The sequence below is a fragment of the Carassius carassius genome, chromosome 41 (genome assembly GCF_963082965.1).
Source record: "Carassius carassius chromosome 41, fCarCar2.1, whole genome shotgun sequence".
In the NCBI taxonomy this organism is placed as follows: Eukaryota; Metazoa; Chordata; class Actinopteri; order Cypriniformes; family Cyprinidae; genus Carassius; species Carassius carassius.
Window position 1 is genome coordinate 6,520,404 of NC_081795.1, and position 22,329 is coordinate 6,542,732.

Sequence of the window (22,329 nt, forward strand, 5' to 3'; positions counted from 1 at the left end):
GAATAAAAAAAAAATTATCTTTCAGAATTTCAGTAACACAAAAAACTATCTGCCTGCTGAGATGAAGTCATTCTTTACCCCAGGAAAGGTATGTATTTGCCCTCTATTCTGTGCTTTTAGCCTTCTTGGGTCTAACAGGACTGTGAAATTGACTGCTTGATTTTCTCTGCAGCCCAAGGCAGCAAATGTGCTGGGAGCCGTGAACAAGCCCTTGTCCGCCACAGGAAAACTGCAGACCAAACTATCTCGCATGGAGACCATGAGCAATGCCAGCAGTAACTCCAACCCCAGCTCCCCTGGCCGCAGTAAAGGACGGTTAGTGTCACAAACCCACATACATGTGAGCTCATTCATGTACACTACCATTTTAAAGTTAAGAGTAAGATTTGTTAAATAAAATCATATTCAACAAGGACTCATTCAGTTGATGTGACATTAAACACATTTATTCATTAAACGCAGTTAAAAAAAAATTCAGTTTCAGATCAGTGCTGCTATTTTTATTTTTTTATTGTTTCACAACTTTTCCACAATAATATTAAATGTTTCTTGCACAGCAAATCAGTATATTAGAATGATTTCTGGAGGATCATGAGACACTAAAGACTGTAGTAATGATGCTGAAAATTCAGCTTTACCATCACAGGAAATATTAACATTTAAAAATATATTTAAATAGTTATTTTAAAATTGTGATATTACTGTATTTTTGATCAAATAAATAAATGCATTGGTGAGTATGGGAGACATCTTTTAAAAACATTTAAAAAAAGCCTTCGAACAGTAGTGTATATGGATGATTACACTGTGTTTCAAGAAATTTTCCTCAAGTTTACATTTGCATGTAAATTGTACAAAAGTGGTTATAGGTCCTTTTTTTTGTTCTTTTAAGCAAATTTATGGTTTATCTCAAATTTTTTATTTTAGTTTATAAATAGTTATATAAAGTATTTTCATGAGGTTTTATGAATGCTTAGTAATTTGGGTAAACCCATAAAGTAATAACCAACTTGAATGAGATGTTCAGTAATCCGGCCTCACTGTTGCTATATTGAAAAACAATGTCATGGCTAGAGATGGCTTTCACACTAATCTGTGTGCCGCTTTGGAAAATATGTAGTTTAGCACATCCCTAAAAACAACATATTTGTAGCTTTATCTGTTCAGCAGCATAAATTTGTTCCAGATGTCCCATTAAACCAATGGTGGTGAGTATGAACACACAAGCATTATAAATAACATGAGACACACTGCTTCTCCTCGGACTGTAATATTGTCATGCCTCCAACTGTGGACTAAACAGGCTCTTTTGAGGCCACAGTGCTCAGTAATCATCCCGCCTTTCAACATCCCTGCTCGAGTGAAAGCAGGGAGGATAGGTGTGCAATGGTTATCTCCGAATAGGTGTCATTGAAATTCTTTTGAATGGAGTGTTTCATGGATCAGCGTCACGAAAGCACAATGATTTCAGTTTTCTTTTACCTGTGCCACATTGAAATAGCACTTGGGGGATGTACTGCTTGATGGCGTTGAGATGACTCATGGCATCCCTCAAGACTTTTAATCTCTTTATTATTTTATTCATTTATAAAGCAAAACTCATAGGTGTCTTTATATTCAAAGACAAACAAATGAAAAATTACTTCTCTTTTTTATATATATATTACTTATATTAATTGCAAATTTTATTAATCTATTTCAATACATTGTTACATATAGTATTAGTACAAAGTATTAGTATAATAATATCTATAAAAAAACATTTTAAATTATTTGTACTAAATATGTGTGTGTGTGTATATATAGTCGTGGCCAAAAGTTTTGAGAATTACATAAATATTGGAAATTGGAAAAGTTGCTGCTTAAGTTTTTATAATAGCAATTTGCATATTATCCAGAATGTTATGAAGAGTAATCAGATGAATTGCATAGTCCTTCTTTGTCATGAAAATTAACTTAATCTCAAAAAACCCTTTCCACTGCATTTCATTGCTGTCATTAAAGGACCTGCTGAGATCATTTCAGTAATCATCTTGTTAACTCAGGTGAGAATGTTGACGAGCACAAGGCTGGAGATCATTATGTCAGGCTGATTGGGTTAGAATGGCAGACTTGACATGTTAAAAGGAGGGTGATGCTTAAAATCATTGTTCTTCCATTGTTTACCATGGTGACCTGCAAAGAAACGCGTGCAGCCATCATTGCGTTGCATAAAAATGGCTTCACAGGCAAGGATATTGTGGCTACTAAGATTGCACCTAAATCAACAATTTATAGGATCATCAAGAACTTCAAGGAAAGAGGTTCAATTCTTGTAAAGAAGGCTTCAGGGCATCCAAGAAAGTCCAGCAAGCGCGAGGATCGTCTCCTAAAGAGGATTCAGCTGCGGGATCGGAGTGCCACCAGTGCAGAGCTTGCTCAGAAATGACAGCAGGCAGGTGTGAGCACATCTGCACGCACAGTGAGGCGAAGACTTTTGGAAGATGGCCTGGTGTCAAGAAGGGCAGCGAAGAAGCCACTTCTCTCCAAAAAAAACATCAGGGACAGATTGATCTTCTGCAGAAAGTATAGTGAATGGACTGCTGAGGACTGGGGCAAAGTCATATTCTCAGATGAAGCCCCTTTCCGATTGTTTGGGGCATCTGGAAAAAGGCTTGTCCGGAGAAGAAAAGGTAAGCGCTACCATCAGTCCTGTGTCATGCCAACAGTAAAGCATCCTGACACCATTCATGTGTGGGGTTGCTTCTCATCCAAGGGAGTGGGCTCACTCACAATTCTGCCCGAAAACACAGCCATGAATAAAGAATGGTACCAAAACACCCTCCAACAGCAACTTCTTCCAACAATCCAACAACAGTTTGGTGAAGAACAATGCATTTTCCAGCACGATGGAGCACTGTGCCATAAGGCAAAAGTGATAACTAAGTGGCTCGGGGACCAGAATGTTGAAATGATGGGTCCATGGCCTGGAAACTCCCCAGATCTTAAACCCATTGAGAACTTGTGGTCAATCCTCAAGAGGCAGGTGGACAAACAAAAACCCACTAATTCTGACACACTCCAAGAAGTGATTATGAAAGAATGGGATGCTATCAGTCAGGATTTGGCCCAGAAGTTGATTGAGAGCATGCCCAGTCGAATTGCAGAGGTCCTGAAAAAGAAGGGCCAACACTGCAAATACTGACTCTTTGGATAAATGTCATGTAATTGTCGATAAAAGCCTTTGAAACGTATTAAGTGCTTGTAATTATATTTCAGTACATCACAGAAACAACTGAAACAAAGATCTAAAAGCAGTTTAGCAGCAAACTTTTTGAAAACTAAAATTTATGTAATTCTTAAAACTTTTGGCCACGACTGTATGAGACACACACACATATACATATATAATAAAAGAGTTGACTGTTTAGCAAGAATATGGTACCATAGCAACCACCCAAAGTAACTTTGGCACCATGCCGGTAAGTTTTGCGTATGCTACAACCTAAATATTAAATATTACAACCTAAATATTTTTTTCAACCCAGGCTGGACTCTGCTGATGTGGACCACAGTGAGAATGAAGACATTTCAATGAAGAGCCCATCTGAGACAGAAAAGCCCAGCAGGGGGCGCAAGCGGGGTGCTGCAGCCAACCAGGATGACAAGGGCCAGGAGTCCAAGCCCAAACGGGGCCGAAAGAAAGCAGCCAACACGAGCACTGATGATGCCGAGGATCAGTGGGGCGAAGACGGCAGCATGGCAGAGGCCACCATGGAGACCGAAGATGAACAGAACAGTCCACCCAAGAAAGGGCGACGAGGACGGCCCCCCAAATCAGCAGCCTCAAAGGACGAGACGCCCAGCAAGGGCAGGAGGGGTCGCAGGAAGACTGCTCCACCTGCAGATGAAGAAAATGAGGAAGATCTGGAGGAAGAGGAGGACGATGAGGATGATGCAGGCAGTGAAAATATGGAGGTGAAGCCCAAAGGCAGAAGAGGACGTAAACCAAGGTGAGTGGCTGCCTGTATGCTCTTGTATTCTTCCTCATGTGTATGTATATGTGTGTGTGTGTGTGTGTATATATTAAGGTCATACATATATATGACCTTATAGGTGAACTGGTACTAAACTTACTGAATACCCACAATCCCTTTATTCTTAACATGTGAATTTGAAATGGTTTTTCGCAGAGGAGAGGCAGATACCACCAGCGATTCTGTGGAATCCACACCTCAGAAAAGAAGAGGACGACCTCCAAAGTCACAGACAGCAGCTAAGAAAGCCAGGTACAAAGACTCATGTTGCTAAAAGCTTTCTGGCATTTACCCTTGATGCTGACTGGAGTATATACATGTGACTAGGTCTGTTTCATGGGTTTTTTCTGACTCATACAATCTGTTTTAGCGGTGGGAGATCAAGAGCTGCTGCGAACCAGGAAGAGGAGTCTGAAGAGGAGATGGGCATAGCCCAGCAGAGTGAGGAAGAAGAGGATGAGGCAATGGACTCTTCACCTAAAGTGAGTTTCCTTTCTCCTGAAACTCTTAACACACATTAAGATTATATGTTTGTCAGTGGTACAGAGGATCTGTAAATCTTTCACCATCATCCTCGGTCATTTCTCCTTAAGTCGTGTCTACTCCAGACTCGAAAGTTGTCATGTGGCACCGTGCTGCATCAGCTAAAGACTGTCTACGATGGACGCCACAAAGGGACCTTGTGAAAATCATTTGAATTGAGTGTCAGCATGTCATAAATAGAATGCGGCAGCAGTTTACAGTCAGGTATTTGTGGTATCGTGCCGCTTCAAGTGTAGACAGCATCACTGATTAGACTGAGTTCTATTGACTGATCTATATATAATGAATCTCTATTACAGATCAGTGGTTCTATTGTATTTTGTCACACCGTTCGCGTCTGGTGTAGACACGGTGTTTGGAATCGTTAGTTGTTTTCCCTTATAAGGATTGATGCTTTGGGCACACTTCCCCCAGTCCACCCCACTCGCACCCGCTGATGTCATCATCCATCACAATGTTTAACTTTGTGGGGAAAAAAATATATATGTATGTATGTATATGTATGTATGTATGTACAGTACAGACCAAAAGTTTGGACACACCTTCTCATTCAAAGAGTTTTCTTTATTTTCATGACTATGAAAATTGTAGATTCACACTGAAGGCATCAAAACTATGAATTAACACATGTGGAATTATATACATAACAAAAAAGTGTGAAACAACTGAAAATATGTAATATTCTAGGTTCTTCAAAGTAGCCACCTTTTGCTTTGATTACTGCTTTGCACACTCTTGGCATTCTCTTGATGAGCTTCAAGAGGTAGTCACCTGAAATGGTCTTCCAACAGTCTTGAAGGAGTTCCTCGAGAGATGCTTAGCACTTGTTGGCCCTTTTGCCTAATGTCTGCGGTCCAGCTCACCCCTAAACCATCTCGATTGGGTTCAGGTCCGGTGACTGTGGAGGCCAGGTCATCTGGCGCAGCACCCCATCACTCTCCTTCTTGGTCAAATATCCCTTGATGCCTTCAGTGTGACTCTACAATTTTCATAGTCATGAAAATAAAGAAAACTCTTTGAATGAGAAGGTGTGATCAAACTTTTGGTCTGTACTGTATGTATGTAGGTAGTAATAATGATGGAATGTCATAAAAATTAAATGGACAGAAAATATGATACATTCAAGTATAATAATAGTTTAAATTATATTATTTCTATGTAGAAATCTTTTCCAAAAATCTGAATGAAGGTTAAAAAAAATCTTTCTTATAAACATGAGTGATCTAAAGTCATAAAAATTCATTCAGCTAAGAGCTTGAAAATCATCAATTTAAATATTACTTAAATGCAGAAATGTTTAAAAAGTTTTAATTTTATTTTTTTATCTTTATCTTGTAATCATGAATGACCAGGGAAAAAAAAAAAAAAATTAGTAAGAAATCTTGAAAGTTCTGAGTATATGTGCTAATATGTTTTTGTAGGTGCGACGAAAGGTGGGGAGAAGAGACCGAAGATGAGTGCTTACAGAGACAAAATGCAAGATTGATTGGAGATTGCTATACTTAAGGAAAAAGTCCCCATGAGAGGAGTGAACTTCTGGAAAGTTTGGACTTTTTGGAGCCATGCATCTGCTTCAGCTGTATTTTGCCGTCTTTTACTGCCGTATGCTTCTGCCCCATCTATCCACCATGACTCGTGGTTCGTTTCCATTGTTATGTGTGCCGACCATGTGATCTTAAACATATGAGAAAGAAAGTGTAAATAGTTTTCAGGCTCTTACTTTCCCCCACCCAAGGTTAGGGAGACAACTTGTATAGCTTTTACCTCCAGCTTTAAATATATTGCTCCAGCTGATGTGTCCAAGTAAAGGAAAAAAAAAAAACGAAACTTTTAGCAGTACTGCGTGTCCCGTGTGTCTTCTGTATATCATTCTGTACTGTGCTACATGAATAACCATTTTATAGTTCCCTTTTTTATTTGTTCGTCATTTTATCCTTTCCTTTTTTAACCCTTCTCATTTGTGTAATTCTGTGTGTATATGGTTGTGCATGTGCAAATGTGCCTCTGCAGATAAAAGGAACACTGGTCTGATGATAAATTCACGTATTTGTTACATTTTACAGCCCAGTATTGATTTTCTCAGTTTGAAACCGGGAGGAGATGGTACAGAGCATTGGTTTTTAATATTAGCTGTGTTGGGAAACTATTGAAGATTCTCCCCCACCACCCAAATCAGTTTTTCAGTCTGCTGAACCAATAAAATATTCTGTATAAATAACTTGCATATTTGTTATTGGCAATGTGTTCGTTTAACCAGGGGTTTTCAAACATTTGATGCAAAAGACCTCAAAATATTAGGATTCCCTTTTGACAAATCAACTTTATAAAATATAAAGGCAGCGATGTATTTTCATGTATATATGCATTTGTGATATACATTAAGGTGTATATTTAGTGAAATATTCTCTTAATTTAGTTACATTTTACCACCCACCATTAGAGTACTAATTTTGACTTTTTAAAAATATGAAAATACTTTTTGCATCAATTAATCCATTCATAGTTTGGAGAAATGTTAGTCATGTGAAATGTTTTATTTGTAATGATAATGCTAGTCAAACATCTAAAATAAACTACATGATCAGTCCTCATAATGTTAATTTCACGGTTTTCAAATCTGTCCAGAAGATCCAGTTGGAGTCCGGACTTTACTGATGACTGAGGTGATTAAACAAAGACATGTATATATCTGAAGGTCTACAGGATCTATATGTACTAAAGATTTAAACAAATCTGGCTCAGTTTCTCATGCAATACATTCTTTACAGGCAAAAACGGCTTCAATCCATTCGAGTGCACTTAATATCTCATGACTGATGGCTGGATATGGATATTGTGCTTTCCTCATCCTTGCCATTGTTTTATAAATCTGCAAACATCATTTCAAGTTTGATAACATTTGGTTATGAATGATCACTTAACAACATATTTTTGTAAGATGCAGCACTCTCTTTGGGTCCACCATCTGCTGACTAGCTGCTGTATCATTTACTTTCAAAACTGGAAATCCATTAGACTGCATTCAACTGAGCAACACGAAGCAGTTTTTGTACTATTATACCAGCTTTGTGGAGAGCAGTAATTTGCATGTTTTCATACACGCCCACACTATGGAAAAACTCTACGTAGTGCCAACAACTGGAACTGAGAAATATGACAAACAATTCAGTGTTGGTCTAAGCAAAAATTCTTAACGACCATTTACACACTTGTCGGTATTCTTGGAGTGATTTAGAAGCTATAGTTTTTTTATTTCGGTAAAAAAATCTACATTAGAAATCTATCTATTGTTCTGTCATCTTTTACAAGTCACTGTGGGATTTTGTTAAACTATTAACACCCTGCTCCTTTGTCTCGCATATCACGCTGTAATTAAAGTCTGAATCAAATGGAAATCCTTCTTAGCCTCAATCGTTGGCCATGTGCCAGGATGTGTTTATTGTATTGGGGTCACGTGCCTGTGCCGACCAATCGGAGTGGCGGACGTTACGCCGCACACTAGCCCTTTTATGTTCCCTGCGCCTTCATTAAATTCACTCGACCGTCTAGTTACATAGGGAAATCAGATTGGTCTAAGCGAGTCGATTCTTTCGAACGGATTGTTGAACTGTTTCGACTCGTTTGGTTCATTACAGTTTTTCCTGAAGTCTCGCGTGTGGCATTCACAGTTTAATCCCCGTTTTTGTCTAAGTTTAATAATGAGCTAGTAGTTTAGTAGTTATTCATCCAGTCTGATGGAGGTCGTGAACTGTTTTAAAATCTGCTTGAAAATATTATGCCAAAAGCTGCGTTTTTAAGTCTTCAGCATATACGTCAGATACACATCTCTCTATTTTGACCATAGACTGTAAAAAGTTTGCTTCTAAAATACTCTTGAGAGATTAATGAATCGATTGAGAATCGGTTCGAACGAGTCATCAAAAAGAACCGGCTCAAAATAATTCTTCGTTCGAAAACCGAACATCACACCAGACTAGGGGTCGACTGTAGTGAGCATGTATTTATTAACACATCCCCAGTGTGCGTCCTGAGCCGGTCTATTGCACACAGTCAGTGTGTGGTGTTGATGTTTTATCGCCGTCTTTTACATTAACATTAATGTAATGCCGCCAATTAAACAAACAACCTCCCGTCGGATTTGATGTCTCCACGACTGCAGCCTTGAGAGAGAGGAAAGGTAGGTTTGATTTATAGGATGTATACGACGCTGTTTCTTGTGTTGCAAATAAACATAAGATAAAACTTTCAATTGGAACACATAAGGTTACATTGATGTGTACCGCATAACGCTGAATGAGTTCTGTGTGTAGTTTGCACGTGGAGTAATCAGTTACGCAGATGTGTGAAATGCATGTTATGAAGATACCATCTCTGAAGAATTTTCTGTTGGCGTTTTAAACTTTTTATACATCAAGATCAACAGGATGTGCCTCATAGTGTAGTGATTCCCGAGAAACATGAATGAATGAACAAGTATTTCCTGTTACTAACTGAGATCATATACACTAGCACACGTGTAGGCTATATATGTTGTTTATGTGCATCAGTCTGTGGAGGTCTTTTCCTAACAAATAATAATAATAATTAAAATGTCTAATCATCAAATTCCCAAAACAACTGTTCAAATGAGATCTCAAATTTTCGAATGCAATTTTGATTTATTCATTCGGGGAAGCATGAATTGTATAAAAAAATAATTTTATTTGATATTTAATTTCCATGATCAACCCAGTATTAGCATGTCATAATTAAGTTTATGATTCAGTGCTCATAATAAATCAAATGGTCAAACTAAAATCATTTTATCTATCTATCTATCTATCTATAACACACACACACACACACTAGTCTGCTGCATATTATACTAATACCAAGTTCTTATAGAAATAAGAAATGCTAAAAATGTACTGTATCTGTTATGGGATACTTGCATGGAGTAGTAAATCTATCAACAGATATATACTAAACAGTGAAACCCTTTATCGTTCATTCCATGTTTCCATTAGTACTGAACCAGACCTGGTGTTTCTCTGTAAGAGAATAGTGGTCTGGTGGGTATTGTTTGTTTCTAAATTTAGATGCTGCTGTTCCGTATTCTCACAACATCCAGCTTGCAGTTGCTTACATAACGCCTGTTGAGATGAGCATTTTAATGAATTGGAGGGACAGTCGGATGCAATCTGAGTCTCTTTAGGGCTGTGCAATGTGATGACGCTGTAGCGCATCTCTCCCATCCTTCTGTCAGCGGGTGTGATCTTAAAATAGTCTCGTAATGAGGGACCCTCAGAGATCTCAACAGTATATGGAGCTGACTGCAGGGTCAGAAGGGTGATGAAGTCGCAACGCTCAAAACAGAAAGCCTCGAGAAAGTCACGATTTTTGATATTCACCGAGGTTTAATATTTTTTAAAGGTATGTTGGAGCGACACCAGGCAGTTGACATCTTTCAGTTAGATGACATTTCTAAGGACACCGTCCGCTATCTCTTTATTTGATGCAGTGCAGGCTGGACGACCTTTAATATTGCTTGCTTGTTGAATAGACACTCAAGGCCAGAGGGTCGGTGCAAGTCTAAAATGACTTCTCAGAAAACAATTGTGGTGAGGATAATTTGCCATGGAGAGAGAATCTATGTGAATGCAGCCCTTGCAGTAATTTATTATTGCATTTAATTTCCAGAAAGGATCAATTGAATGTTTTGTGACCACAAATGGCCATAATAACCTTTTGCATGACCATCTGGAATTGATTGGATGCTGAGAAATGGATTTTACAAGCAGTTTACTAAAAACAATGCATATAGCTGAGAGCACACATAATTTCTTTGGATACTGTGAACATTGTCATGCTCTGCTGTGTTGTCTCTCATGGCTCATCTGGATTTCAGTTGTGGAGTTTCCAATTTAGGGCTACATGTATTTCAACTGAAGAACCTTTTTGTTTTCACATAACAGCTAGTACACTACATTTCCAAACCACAGTGGCATTATGAATTAACAAGATAATCTTGTTTTCATTGTAATATCCCAAAAGGTCAGTTGCTCATTCACAATGCAATTGTTATACAACCAAAAACCACACTTTATGGATTCTGGTCATTTGTTTAGTAATAGTGAAAATAGGATCAAATGATCATTGTATTACATTCATAGTTTGCAGACTTGTCTAAACACATCTGACATGGAACATGAAAGTCTCATTGATTTGTTGGCCGGACCATGAGGGTATTGACTGAACATTGTCGTTTGAATGCAGGAGAGTAGATCAGCATCGAATGTGGACTTGCTTCGAAATGTTCTCTTATTGATCTATGACTTCAGTTCTCAACAACTCAACCAGTTGAAATGCAATTAGTGGTGTTATAGGTCTTACACTTGACAATAAGTAAAGAAAGCAAAACCTGTAAAACTGATGCGTTTAGTTTCAAGAGTAGCTGTTATATGACATCCGAGACTTTGAAGCTCTTTGAAGACTTTGAAGATCATAGGTGGCAGCACAGTTTTGAGAATTTTTATAGATTTTTATAGAATTTTTATATATATTATAATTATTTTTTGAATATGCCAATGAACCATTTCTGTTTTTACATTTAGTTAAACATTTACTATATACATTTATTTGTTTTGAAATAATAAATATAATTTATGTTCCACTTATTTCACTAAAATAAATTTTTTTACTTAAATATAAAAAAAAAAAAAAAAAAAATATATATATATATATATATATATATATATATATATATATATATATATATATATATATATATATATATATTATTTTATTAATATTTTAATGACAATTAAGCATTTTTAGCCCAAATCTTATGTATAAAATATATTAATATTAATTGTATAAATAGAAATTATAATTATTACATATAATTCTTAATAAAACGTATAAATATATAATAATATAAAAAAATATAATGTGTGTGTATATAATAATTTAATATATATATATATTTATTAATTAATTTATATTATTCTTTGGCACATTTTTATTATTTTGACTTTTAGGACATTTCTCCCAAAATTGGCATCCTGTCTGGTCATGATTCAAACTATTGTTACAATGGTTTGAAATAAAATGTATAACATTTCCATAACTTAAAAAGTTAAACTGTTTTACATTTGTTATTTAAATTATAGAATGAATGAAATTATTATAACAATGAAAAAGGGCCCCATTTTATTTACCCAGGTATATTCTCCAAGCTCTTACTGCTGTATAGAGACAACCAACCAAAATGGCATACTGAATTCATTTTTATTTTTATTTTAGAAATGGATGTGGAACCAAAGCATTAAGCAGAGGGTGACTCAATCTTTAGGTCTCATGTCATGTCTCTCCTCTCCTCCTCTGTTCCCCTCTCTGTCTGGCTGAAGTGGTGAAGATGCTCCGTGGGGTTTAATAGAGAGCAGCATGGACGAGGCTGCCAGCCATCTGGAGAGAGACCATGTTCACAGCGTGTACGAGAGGATCGCACCCTACTTCAACGACAGCCGCTACAAAGCTTGGCCCAAGGTCAAACAGTTCCTGCTAGAGCAGGAGCCCGGCAGCATTGTGGCTGATGTCGGTAATGCTTCATCTTCTGTCTTTAATGTCTCGAATAGAGGACTAAATCTCTCAGAATGGCAAGATCAAAGTCACGCTTTCTCTGTAAACAACCATTGCCACATTTTTATCTGAAGATTTGCACTGCTGAAAAGAAACCCATGTAATATTGTCTTTATTCATTTGCTTGGAAAAACTTAATGGCCCGTTATCACATACAGACTAAGCTGACAGCATTTACCGAAAGGAAATGCGTTTATTCATATTAAAGTTATTACAGAACGCAATGAAAAACAGCCCAGTTAATCATCCATGAGGGAAAATCAATTTTTATGACATGCACCGATTATTTTTTTTTATTATTGCAGGATGTGGCAATGGCAAATATCTACACATCAATGAGGATATCTTTAAGTTGGGCTGTGACGTGTGTCGGCCGTTGGTGGACTCCGCGTGGAGTCGAGGTCACGAGGTGCAGCTTTGCGATGGCCTGCGTTTGCCCTACAGAGACGGCTGTTTTGATGCAGTGCTCTCCATCGCAGGTAAAGCATCAAAGAAATATTCTAAAACATTTGGATGGATTCATTCTGATTCTCATTTAGATTCCATTTAACAAATCAGTAACTTAAATATTACATTAATGATTATTTTAACAATAATGATTATTTCAGTAATAATAATAATAAACTTCAGTGGTTATATAATATACAATTTTATATAAAATATGAAAGGTTATTATAAAACTATTTCAAAGTTTTTACCTGATTCATAATCATCTTCATCATCATCACCATAGATACTGAGACAAAAATGTAAAATCAACAGACTAGAAATTAATTCTCCACTTTGTACAATCCAACAATTACACTATATATTTACAAATTATTTATACTTAAACCGAGGACACACACACACACACACACACATTTCTTGACTACATTTATTCATATAATTTATTGTATACAAGTATTGCAGGTAATGCATAGTCAAACATTTTAGCATTCATAATTTTGTCATTTTTATTAGTTAATTTTTAAAGGCCTTTATAATTTTAATTCATTTTTATTGAAGTTTTAGTTATTTTAGTATATTAAGATAAATAAGTACACTAAGTGAAAATTACAAATATTACTTGGACAAGTAACTAAAATATTTTTTTATTTTAATCAAAATAATACAATTTTCATTAACTTTAATAACCCTGACATTGTTTCATTCTGTAGTCAGATTCCACTTAATGATTCAGTTCCTTAAAGGAGTCATACCCTCGTATTACCTTGGATACCTACTGCTGTATTATAGTCTTTCAGGCCCTTCTAAAAAAGAAAAGTGGAAAAAAATAAACACAGAGCTCCTCAGACCCTTATTTCTGTAGGCATTATTGTCTCGCGAGATCTGATGCGATATTTTGGCTGTCGTGGACGGTCATTATAATAATGCAAATGAGGGGCGCGTTGATTGGTTGCAGGAAGGGGGGGGGGGTTGACAACGCAGGTAACGCTTTAGCATATCATTACAAACTGACATCATGGCGCAAGTTGTGAATGAGCGCGACCGGCTTCCCGGCCAGTGTATAAATATGAGGCGCCGTTTAGGGCTTAAATCAAACTTCATTCACGCACACATATGAAACACGCTTGCATATATACTAAGTACTAGTCACACATACATGTATATGAACTCACGCACATAACGTTACTCATATGAGACACGAGCACAGCACACACACACAAATATAAGACGAGCACAGCACACACACACAAACTAGACGGCGCCTCATATATAAGCGTTAGGCAACAAATAAACAATAACCGAATTCATGATGATCTCAGTCATTTGTTTTTTGCAAAGTACGTTAGCAGCCATTCCCCATACCTCGAAGCTAATACTCCCGCCAGAGTTGTGCCTGGACGCGTTCATTGAACGATAATTCATGAACTCGTTCATATTTTGGGCGAACATGAACTGAACGTACCGCATTACTGCCTGATGAACGTTACTGTGAAGTCGTTCATTCTGGTGTCTGTGAACGCCACACTCTCTCTCAGTTTAACTTCGTTCAGTAGGATGCCAGATTTCTATAAAGCCTTCTAGGCGAAATCACACCTAAAACACACCGTAAACCGGCCTTAATATGTAGCGGAAAAACACCCAATCTGGCAACGCCAGACTCTCTTGTTCAAGCTCGTTCATCAAAATGAACAAATCTTTTTTCGAGTCATTTCGTTCACTTAAGGGGCTTTAAATGTTACTATTAACCAGAGGTGGGTAGAGTACCCAAAAACTGTACTCAAGTAAAAGTAAAAGTACTAGTCTTGAATAGTTACTTGTGTAAGAGTAAAAGAGTATCGGATAAAAAATCTACTCAGGTAGTTAGTTACTAGTTACTTTGGGTCATATATACTGAGCCTATTTTTATTTAGATATATAGATAAAATGTATGTAATGTATGTGTGCTTGTATAAATGTATATATTTCATCAGCCTTTACTCCAATTTATGTAATTTATTATAAAACCCTGTCTGTTTACTTAAGTAACAGATATAGGTGTCATGCCATAACATATTTTTAATACGACTGACTTTATATTAAATGTGAATTTAACATTGAAAGTTAATGTGATATAAATATTGCTACTAATCTTTCATTGTTCAGAAAGAGAGCAAATAACATTTACATTATTAAAGATCATTTTCACTGACAGTCTAGATTTCAATCACTCTCAGAAACTCCCATTAAAATCACTGAAACTGTTAACACTGTGAAATCAATATCTTAATTAAAGATTCGTAAACACATCTGCACTTTGTTGTTCCTGCGAGAGAATTCGCCAGAAAGAGGTCTCCAGTCAGTGAGCGAGTGAAGGAAGCACATTTTAGCGATGACTCATCTGAACGCCTCTGATTGGCCAATGCTTTAATAAGCTCAAAAGAATCATGTGTGATTGGTTATAATGCGCAGCGCTGTATAAACGCATCTATCTCTGGCTAAGCGCCAGCAAGCAATCACAGATCTGAATTTAGCAGCTGATAATATGACTCGCTGAACGTACTTGCACCAGTGTGATTGTATTAAAATTAATAAAATCTTAATCGGCTGTTTTTTTGTCTTTTGGAAGCTGCATTCAACTTGACTCCCCTCTGTTATAAGCCACACACGTACAACAAACTAATGTCACAGTGGTATCGTGTACTGTAATCGAATGTAGCCCAAGTTATTACCTGTTAAACAGTAGACAGCACACGCGGTGTTCATCTAATAAGGATCTCCATCGCTAGCAAATAATAACCTTTGCAGATTTCAATTCAGTGCAGTTCCAGTCACGTTTTCAACGCTCTTTCTGTTCTTAAACGTTACAACTCCGAGTGAACCACTTCAGACGCTCAGCGCGTGCGGCAGGGAACTGAACGACTCATTCAAACTGATTCATGAACCAATTCACTCTTTTGCCAATTGGTTTGATCAAGCCTTTGAACAGAATTTACTCAAAAGAATGAATCATTCGCGAATGGGCATCGCTCATTGCCCAGAGAAAAGTAGACGTCGCGTTTGGAATAAACTGAAGCATTGTAACATTTATTGCATTAAGATAAAGTAACGAGAGGAGCGTCGCCCACAGTAACGAAGTAAAAGTACAGATTTTTCCCCCAAAATTTACTCAAGTAAGAGTATAAAGTACCCATCTTTAAATATACTCAGAAAAGTATTCGTTACCCCAAAAAATTACTCAAGTAAATGTAACCAAGTAAATGTAACTCGTTACTACCCACCTCTGCTATTAACTGGCAAATTCTCCGAACACATCAACCTACGCAATCTTGTTCATATTTTGAATTAAGAAATCATTATAATGCAGTCAAAAGTCCGTTTTTGCAGTCAGTTTACAGGGAACATAAATAATTACTTCACCACGAGTCTTTCGTTTATTTGTCTAGTGACAGACGCAATAGCAGCATACAATAGCCGCATTAGCAGTTAGATGCTGTTTGTTACACACAGTAGAGCAATAAAAAACACAGTCTTACCGTTTCAATTGCATGCAATTTTGTTGGAATGGCGCTTCTCCCGAGCTTCGATGCCAACTTCACCTGATATAGCCCCAAATTTGTAAAGGATTTCAGCGTTTTGTTTTGATTTGTTTAGCACAAACACGTAACGATAAGCCAGTGGGAAGGGTTGAAGGAACCGCTTCATTAAAAATGAATTTAATCCACTGGTCTCTGATAGCTAGGTCCATTCTTGGTAGAGAAAACACATTTACATGTTGATTCTGGCAGTCAACCACAGAGCAACTCACGTGTGCACTAGTTCCAGCGCCTTTCTCGACTGAATATAAGGGGGAGAGGGGAAGGGCGAGCTTCCTGCTGCGGTGTCCATATATGGTATATCCTGCCCCGTCTTGACGTCAAGACGGGGAAGAAATCAAAGTCTCGTATTTGAGTGCGCGTGCACGTGGGCTATTTTACAAACCCTGAGGTAAACAAACGCTTCATTATTAAATATCGGCTTCCCGGCCAGTGTATAAACGTTGGGCAATCATAACATACATTGATTCTCGTGGAAAAGTGCAAATTGTGGGTCATGACTCCTTTAATGATTCCACTATTGTTTTAGTTCTTCTGAGGAAAAACTTTGTGAGTTGTACAATTGACTTTCAGCTCAGTGAATAAGTGAAGAACTGTTCATATTGATTCAGTGACTCACTAGAATGATTCAGCTCAATACAGCATAACTTTAAGAATATTTTTAAAGATTTATATACAAAAATCAAGTTATTATAGTCCTTTGTTTGTGAAAAAATGTCTTTCTTTTCTTTGAAAATGGGTCTCAATTCTCATCAATATTAGTCATTAAACTAGTCAAAATTATTTCACACACAATGTTAATAACATTTTTTTTTTCTTTTATGCACATCCATGTTGTTGTTGTTTTTTTTGCGCAGAATGTATTGGAACAGAAAAAATTACAACATCTGCATTAAAGGCACAATATGTAATTTTTCTGCTTTAAAAATAGCAGATATCACTATATCTGTTATATTTTTTTTTGTTGTGTACTTACATTATCCCGACAGTTTCCACGAACTTTAAAATCCGGAGAAAATTATAGTTTAATTAGAAGACACGGCACGTTTCTTTATTTCCGTTTTGTCGCCCGTCTATGGCGTCATATAAACTTTGACCCCTCTAGTTTATCTAACTTCCTGCAGAACCGCCAAATACAAAGGTGAACAGAAGCAAAGACGAGACGAAGAAGAAAAAGTAGTAGCTAGCCTTGATCGAGACTATTATTTTATATTTATATTGTTTATATTCGTATTGATACCTCAATCAATAACTTAGTTATGGATCATGATTATGCTTTGCCTGCACGTTCTGTGAAGCGCAAACGTACGGGTGAAATAAATGACCTGAGAAGGTTTTGGGACGAAGAAGAAACGAGACACGGGTAAATATTGGAGTTGCATTTCCAAGATAGAGAGAGCTTCGTGACAAGCTGAAACTACAGAGAGATGTTTGCATTCTGATAAACAGGTATGCATCCATTCAGCTAACTATATCTATCCATATATTTTGTGAAATGATGATGTCTTGTGTAAAACGCAGACGGACTAGCTCTCATGTAGAGTATAATGTAAATCTACATTGTTCTATATCTAGCTGGATAAAGTAGCTTTTTTTAACATGTATTGTTTTTATCAATATTACTACTAGCTAGATGGAATATTGATTTGATAGGGGTCTGATAATTCATATATCTCTCCGTTCGAAAAGACGTGATTGTCAAAATACTAGGCTGCTGCTGCTGCTGCTGTAGGTGAAGGGAGACCGCTGACAGACCAGGCTCTTATTTTTTTTTCTTATATCTATACTTCATGTTGAACATAAATATAAAGCCTACTGATAAAGGACACCGTCAACAGTATTGACGGCAAAATAGACGATGTTTGACAGGTGCAATATTTGAAAATCGATAATTATTTATTTATTTTTTAAATTACATTTATATCTGAATTTATGTCAACCTATAGACTTCAAACATCAAAATGTCATGAATTAATATGTATTTGTGTACAAAATTACATATAAACATATTTTCCAATTATATTTTGCCTGTAAACGCTTCCAACACGCGTGCGTGTCGCGTGAAAAATAGGCGTCGGTTCTATTTCTAGCAAGCACGCGTTTTCCGCGCGCCTTGAGCTGCGCGTCTCACAGGCAGTCTGCAAGCTCTAACCTATTAACATGGGAGCCGAATTAAAAACTGACACGCCACGCAGCTGAGACGCTTGTGCCATGCATCCAGTGTGTCGCCGGCCTCAGTTAAAATGAGTGAGGAATGTGGGGAGCGACAGAGCGCGTGTTCCAATGAACAACAACTCCCATGAGCCTACGCTCTTTCCCGACGTCATCAAAGTACGTCTTATGTTATTATTTTGATTGATGACCCCTGGTGGCCAAAAATTCCATACTGTGCGTTTAAAGGCTCTGACATGAGATCATTGGCATAATGATCTATGAAGATGTACATTCTTAGGAGCACAATTCATAATGGCATACACGCCCACATTAAAGGGGTCATATGTGACCCTGGACCACAAAACCTAATAGGGGTCATAAGGGTCAATTTTTTTAAATTGAGATTTGTACATCATCTGAAAGCTGAATAAATAAGCTTTCCATTGATGTATGGTTTATAATCTGACAATATTTGGCCAAGAATTCTAAATATTGAAAAAAATCAACTTATAAAGTTGTCCAAATTAAGTCATGGCGGAATATCCTGTGATGTCCACATCGCAGTGCACTTACGTTCAAATAGAACAAACGTCTGAAGCCATAAGAGAAATGTGCAGAGCAGGGGGGCAGGAGGACTGGAATTGAGAACCGCTGCTCAAAACTCACGTTTTAATCACCAGTGGCAAATCCTTTACACATGTAAACATACTTACAGACTGTGAGTCAGAAAAGCCAGCATTGTAGTCTTCTCTCCCAGGAACAGGAAACAGTCCTCCATAAAACGAGTTGCGCACATCTAAATATTTGGGTTGAACTGTTCTGGAACAGTGTTGTAAATACAACTTATCCACTGATTTCTAGTTGTGTCCTCTTTTGGATAACCAAACAAAGTATTTTCGCTTTCACAACGAAACACCATTTCCACAACATGGTGCCGGCGGTTATAGCGAGAATCAAAGTTTATGTCTTCTTTCTTTGCGTGAAAATTTGTATGAAAATCGCCCCACACAGTGATGTAGACGTGGGGGCGTGTTTAAACAAGGCGTTTTAGGAGGGCATGGACAAGTCTTGACTTTTATAAAGAATATCTATTTGGGTTTGGAACTCCAGAGAGAAAGGAAAACTTTAAATCGCATCATACGACCCCTTTAACATACTAGTATTACCATGATCAAACCATTTAATTTCAATCAGCTGGTGGTGATGCCATTAACTTCAAATGGAGTGGCTACATGGGTTTATTTAGGCTTTATAAGGTGGAGGACAAAGGGGTGTTACTAGGCAACAGGAGATTAGTGTTTCTTGGAGGAGGTCTGGGAGGATTTGTTGTCAGGCTGTATAGCTGGGTCACCTGTCAACCCCTCGTGAATCCTCAGAGAGAAAATTAATGTGCCTCTATTGATGATATCAGAGTCTCATAATTGTTTAAAAACTCTGAAAGCCCCCAATAAATGTAAGAACCAACCCACCACTATGAGATGGGCTTTCTACATTGACTTTGGTATTATATTGTTCAGAGATTTATTCTACATAAGGACACTGTTACTGTTGCCTTACTCCAGTTTTTAAACCTGTAATTTTATTTCTTCATTGGAAAACAATGATTTTTTATATATTATTTTATATGAATATATATGCGTGTGTGTATGTTATATTAAAACTATATTTAGTGTGATTCAATAAGTTCAAATGTTTTCAGTATGCATATTTTTGTTTTTAATTTGATATTATTTTATTGATATATTGTTAAATTGATTTACAAATATTTAATATCAACAAGCTAATTCATTCTCTACTTTGTAAAACCTAACAATTATATTATATATTAAAAATACATTAAGGTATATAGCTTTTATAGTTGACTAAATGATGCATATTCGTAATAACATGTAAAATTATAGGTTTTATGGGACTGCATAGGGTAAATAACAAATTTAATTCTGGGTTGAACTGTTCCTTGAAATCACTTGATTGTATATCAATGACCCATGAATATAACTTCTTTCAATTGCTTAGTCATCCACCACATGTCCACCAAAGAACGGCGTATCCGAGCAATAAAAGAGATGGCGCGCACCCTGCGTGTAGGAGGCCGGATCATGATTTACGTGTGGGCCATGGAGCAGAAGAGACGCAAATTTGAGAAGCAAGACATCTTTGTTCCCTGGAACCCCAATCCCCCTTTATCTCCCGCCTTAAGACAGCGAGGCAATGGATCCCAAAGCATCAGCGATGGCACTGCTTCCAGCAACAAGCACAGGAAAGTGAAAAGCACATCCTCCATGGTGGACGAGGGTGACTCAGTTGGCCCCAGCAAGCAGAAACAACAGAAGTTTTGGTTCTTCTCCAGATCTTTAGATTCAGTGCTGGACTTCACCAGCCTGACCATGTCCCGTTCCTCTTCCAACACTATACAAACCCCTGTCAATGAAGCGAAGGAAAGCAGAAGCCGGCGAACTAGTAGTAGAGGTTTCATCAGGAAGATGTCCAGCCTTTTTTCATCCTCTTCCAGGACCAGTCTAGAAGAAGACGTCTTCATTTCAGTTCCCAATGACCAGGTCCATAAAAACAACAACAGAAGTTCTGGGAATGGAAATGAGACTTCTCCTGTGGAGCTTGTCCATGACTGTTCCTCAGTACCACTGCCCGACTTGGTGTCCTATCAGAGGGATCAGTCAACTCTTGAAGGACACGTGGAGGTAGATGGTAAATCGAGCTTAAAAGAGCCCTTGCAGAGGCAGGATAGCACAGCTTCTCTTTTGGAAAGCGATGAGTTGAAAAGACAGAGCAGTGAACAGCTGAAGGACTCTTGTCTGAGGTACTACCATGTATTCAGGGAAGGAGAACTGACACAGTTGATCCAAAACCATGTTGATGAGCTCCATGTTCTGCACTCTTACTTGGACCATGCCAATTGGTGCGTGGTGGCTGAGAAGGTCCAAGTCTGGAAAGTTTAAATCTCATTTTAAATGTCTTAAATGTTTTAATTTATAACCTCTGTTTTAATGTCTCTAAAAGTTTTAGTTTGAGATTTTAAGTTTGGGACCAGAGAGCTAATATTAAACATTAGCTATTCAGTATCAATGGCAATAACAAGCAAGGTATTGATGCTTTGACAAGACCAGTGTTGGTTCAAATTGTAACACTAAAGCTAGTCTTACATTGAAATTTGCTATACTAAATTTAGCTTTACTCTCCATTCATTCTTTGTGATGTCTTAGTTTTCAGTTGAAAATAACTGATTTAACTGATATCACTGTTAAGCAATGCCTGCCTGAAACAGGAATCATAGCATATCTTTTAACCAAACGATGTGAGCACATACGTAGTGTTTCCTTATTGGACACTCTTCAGGAGTTTGTCTGTGTGTTGTGTGAAGCTTTTAGCATTTGTGTTGTGGTCTGAAGCTTTTAAACAAGATTTTAACTAATCAACTGCACATGATGAATTCCCATCTTGAAAACTTGAACAGCTGAAACATGTTTGTGCTGCTGTTGTAAATTGTGTATGTTTATATTGGTGTTAACTTGACCATGTCAGAATGTCACAACAAAGGACTTTAATTTTCCGTTAAACTTGAACCATTTTTATGTGTATTTTTGACTTAAATATAATAAAATCAGTATATTTAGTTTTATCTGACCCATTGGTGCAAATTCATGTCTTTTATAGTGAAACTTACTTTACTTTAAATGTGTTCTTCTTAAATAATAAACTAAAAGCGTAATAGCACACTATTAATTAATTCTCCAATACACTATTTATATATGTACTTTTTAAAACATATGCTAAGAAAATTTATTATTATGAATTATTTAAATTACTTTTTATCATTAACAAATAGTATAATAAAAGCACTGTTTTTATCTACCGGTACTGGGCTCAAAATCAAATTCATGTATTTTTTTTAGTGAAAATTAATTATATTAAATAACTTTTTATTCGATCTGTCTTATACTATATGATGAGTGATG

General features: G+C 37.0%; 2 protein-coding genes across 4 annotated transcripts in view; both read left to right on the plus strand.

Moving 5' to 3' along the window:
• The window catches only part of LOC132123526 (sister chromatid cohesion protein PDS5 homolog B-like), a 57,020-nt gene extending 50,243 nt beyond the window's left edge, over positions 1–6,777 (plus strand). For both annotated transcript variants that reach the window (XM_059534191.1, XM_059534192.1), the window contains exons 29-34: positions 26–88; positions 173–315; positions 3,528–3,992; positions 4,173–4,268; positions 4,387–4,498; positions 5,981–6,777. In XM_059534191.1, the coding sequence (XP_059390174.1) occupies positions 26–88; positions 173–315; positions 3,528–3,992; positions 4,173–4,268; positions 4,387–4,498; positions 5,981–6,016 (915 nt within the window). In that variant the 3' untranslated portion in view covers positions 6,017–6,777. The remainder of the gene's footprint in view (positions 1–25; positions 89–172; positions 316–3,527; positions 3,993–4,172; positions 4,269–4,386; positions 4,499–5,980) is intronic.
• Positions 6,778–8,137: 1,360 nt separating this feature from the next.
• On the plus strand, positions 8,138–21,992 carry LOC132123527 (probable tRNA methyltransferase 9B). 2 transcript variants are annotated; one of them, XM_059534193.1, is made up of 4 exons: positions 8,138–8,736; positions 11,844–12,138; positions 12,485–12,658; positions 20,372–21,992. In XM_059534193.1, the coding sequence occupies exons 2-4, from the start codon at positions 11,985–11,987 to the stop codon at positions 21,310–21,312; spliced, it is 1,269 nt and encodes a 422-aa protein (XP_059390176.1). In that variant the 5' UTR covers positions 8,138–8,736; positions 11,844–11,984; the 3' UTR covers positions 21,313–21,992. The 2 variants fall into 2 exon arrangements, with proteins under 2 accessions (XP_059390176.1, XP_059390177.1); XM_059534194.1 differs by having other exon boundaries at positions 11,948–12,138.
• The last annotated feature ends 337 nt before the right edge of the window (positions 21,993–22,329 follow it).

Excerpts from the sequence above, each read along its gene's own strand:
- LOC132123527 (XM_059534193.1), top strand. The coding sequence starts at position 11,985 with ATGGACGAGGCTGCCAGCCATCTGGAGAGAGACCATGTTCACAGCGTG. Across the intron at positions 12,139-12,484 it reads CAGCATTGTGGCTGATGTCG|GATGTGGCAATGGCAAATAT; the intron begins GTAATGCTTCAT and ends TTATTATTGCAG. Across the intron at positions 12,659-20,371 it reads TGCAGTGCTCTCCATCGCAG|TCATCCACCACATGTCCACC; the intron begins GTAAAGCATCAA and ends TCAATTGCTTAG.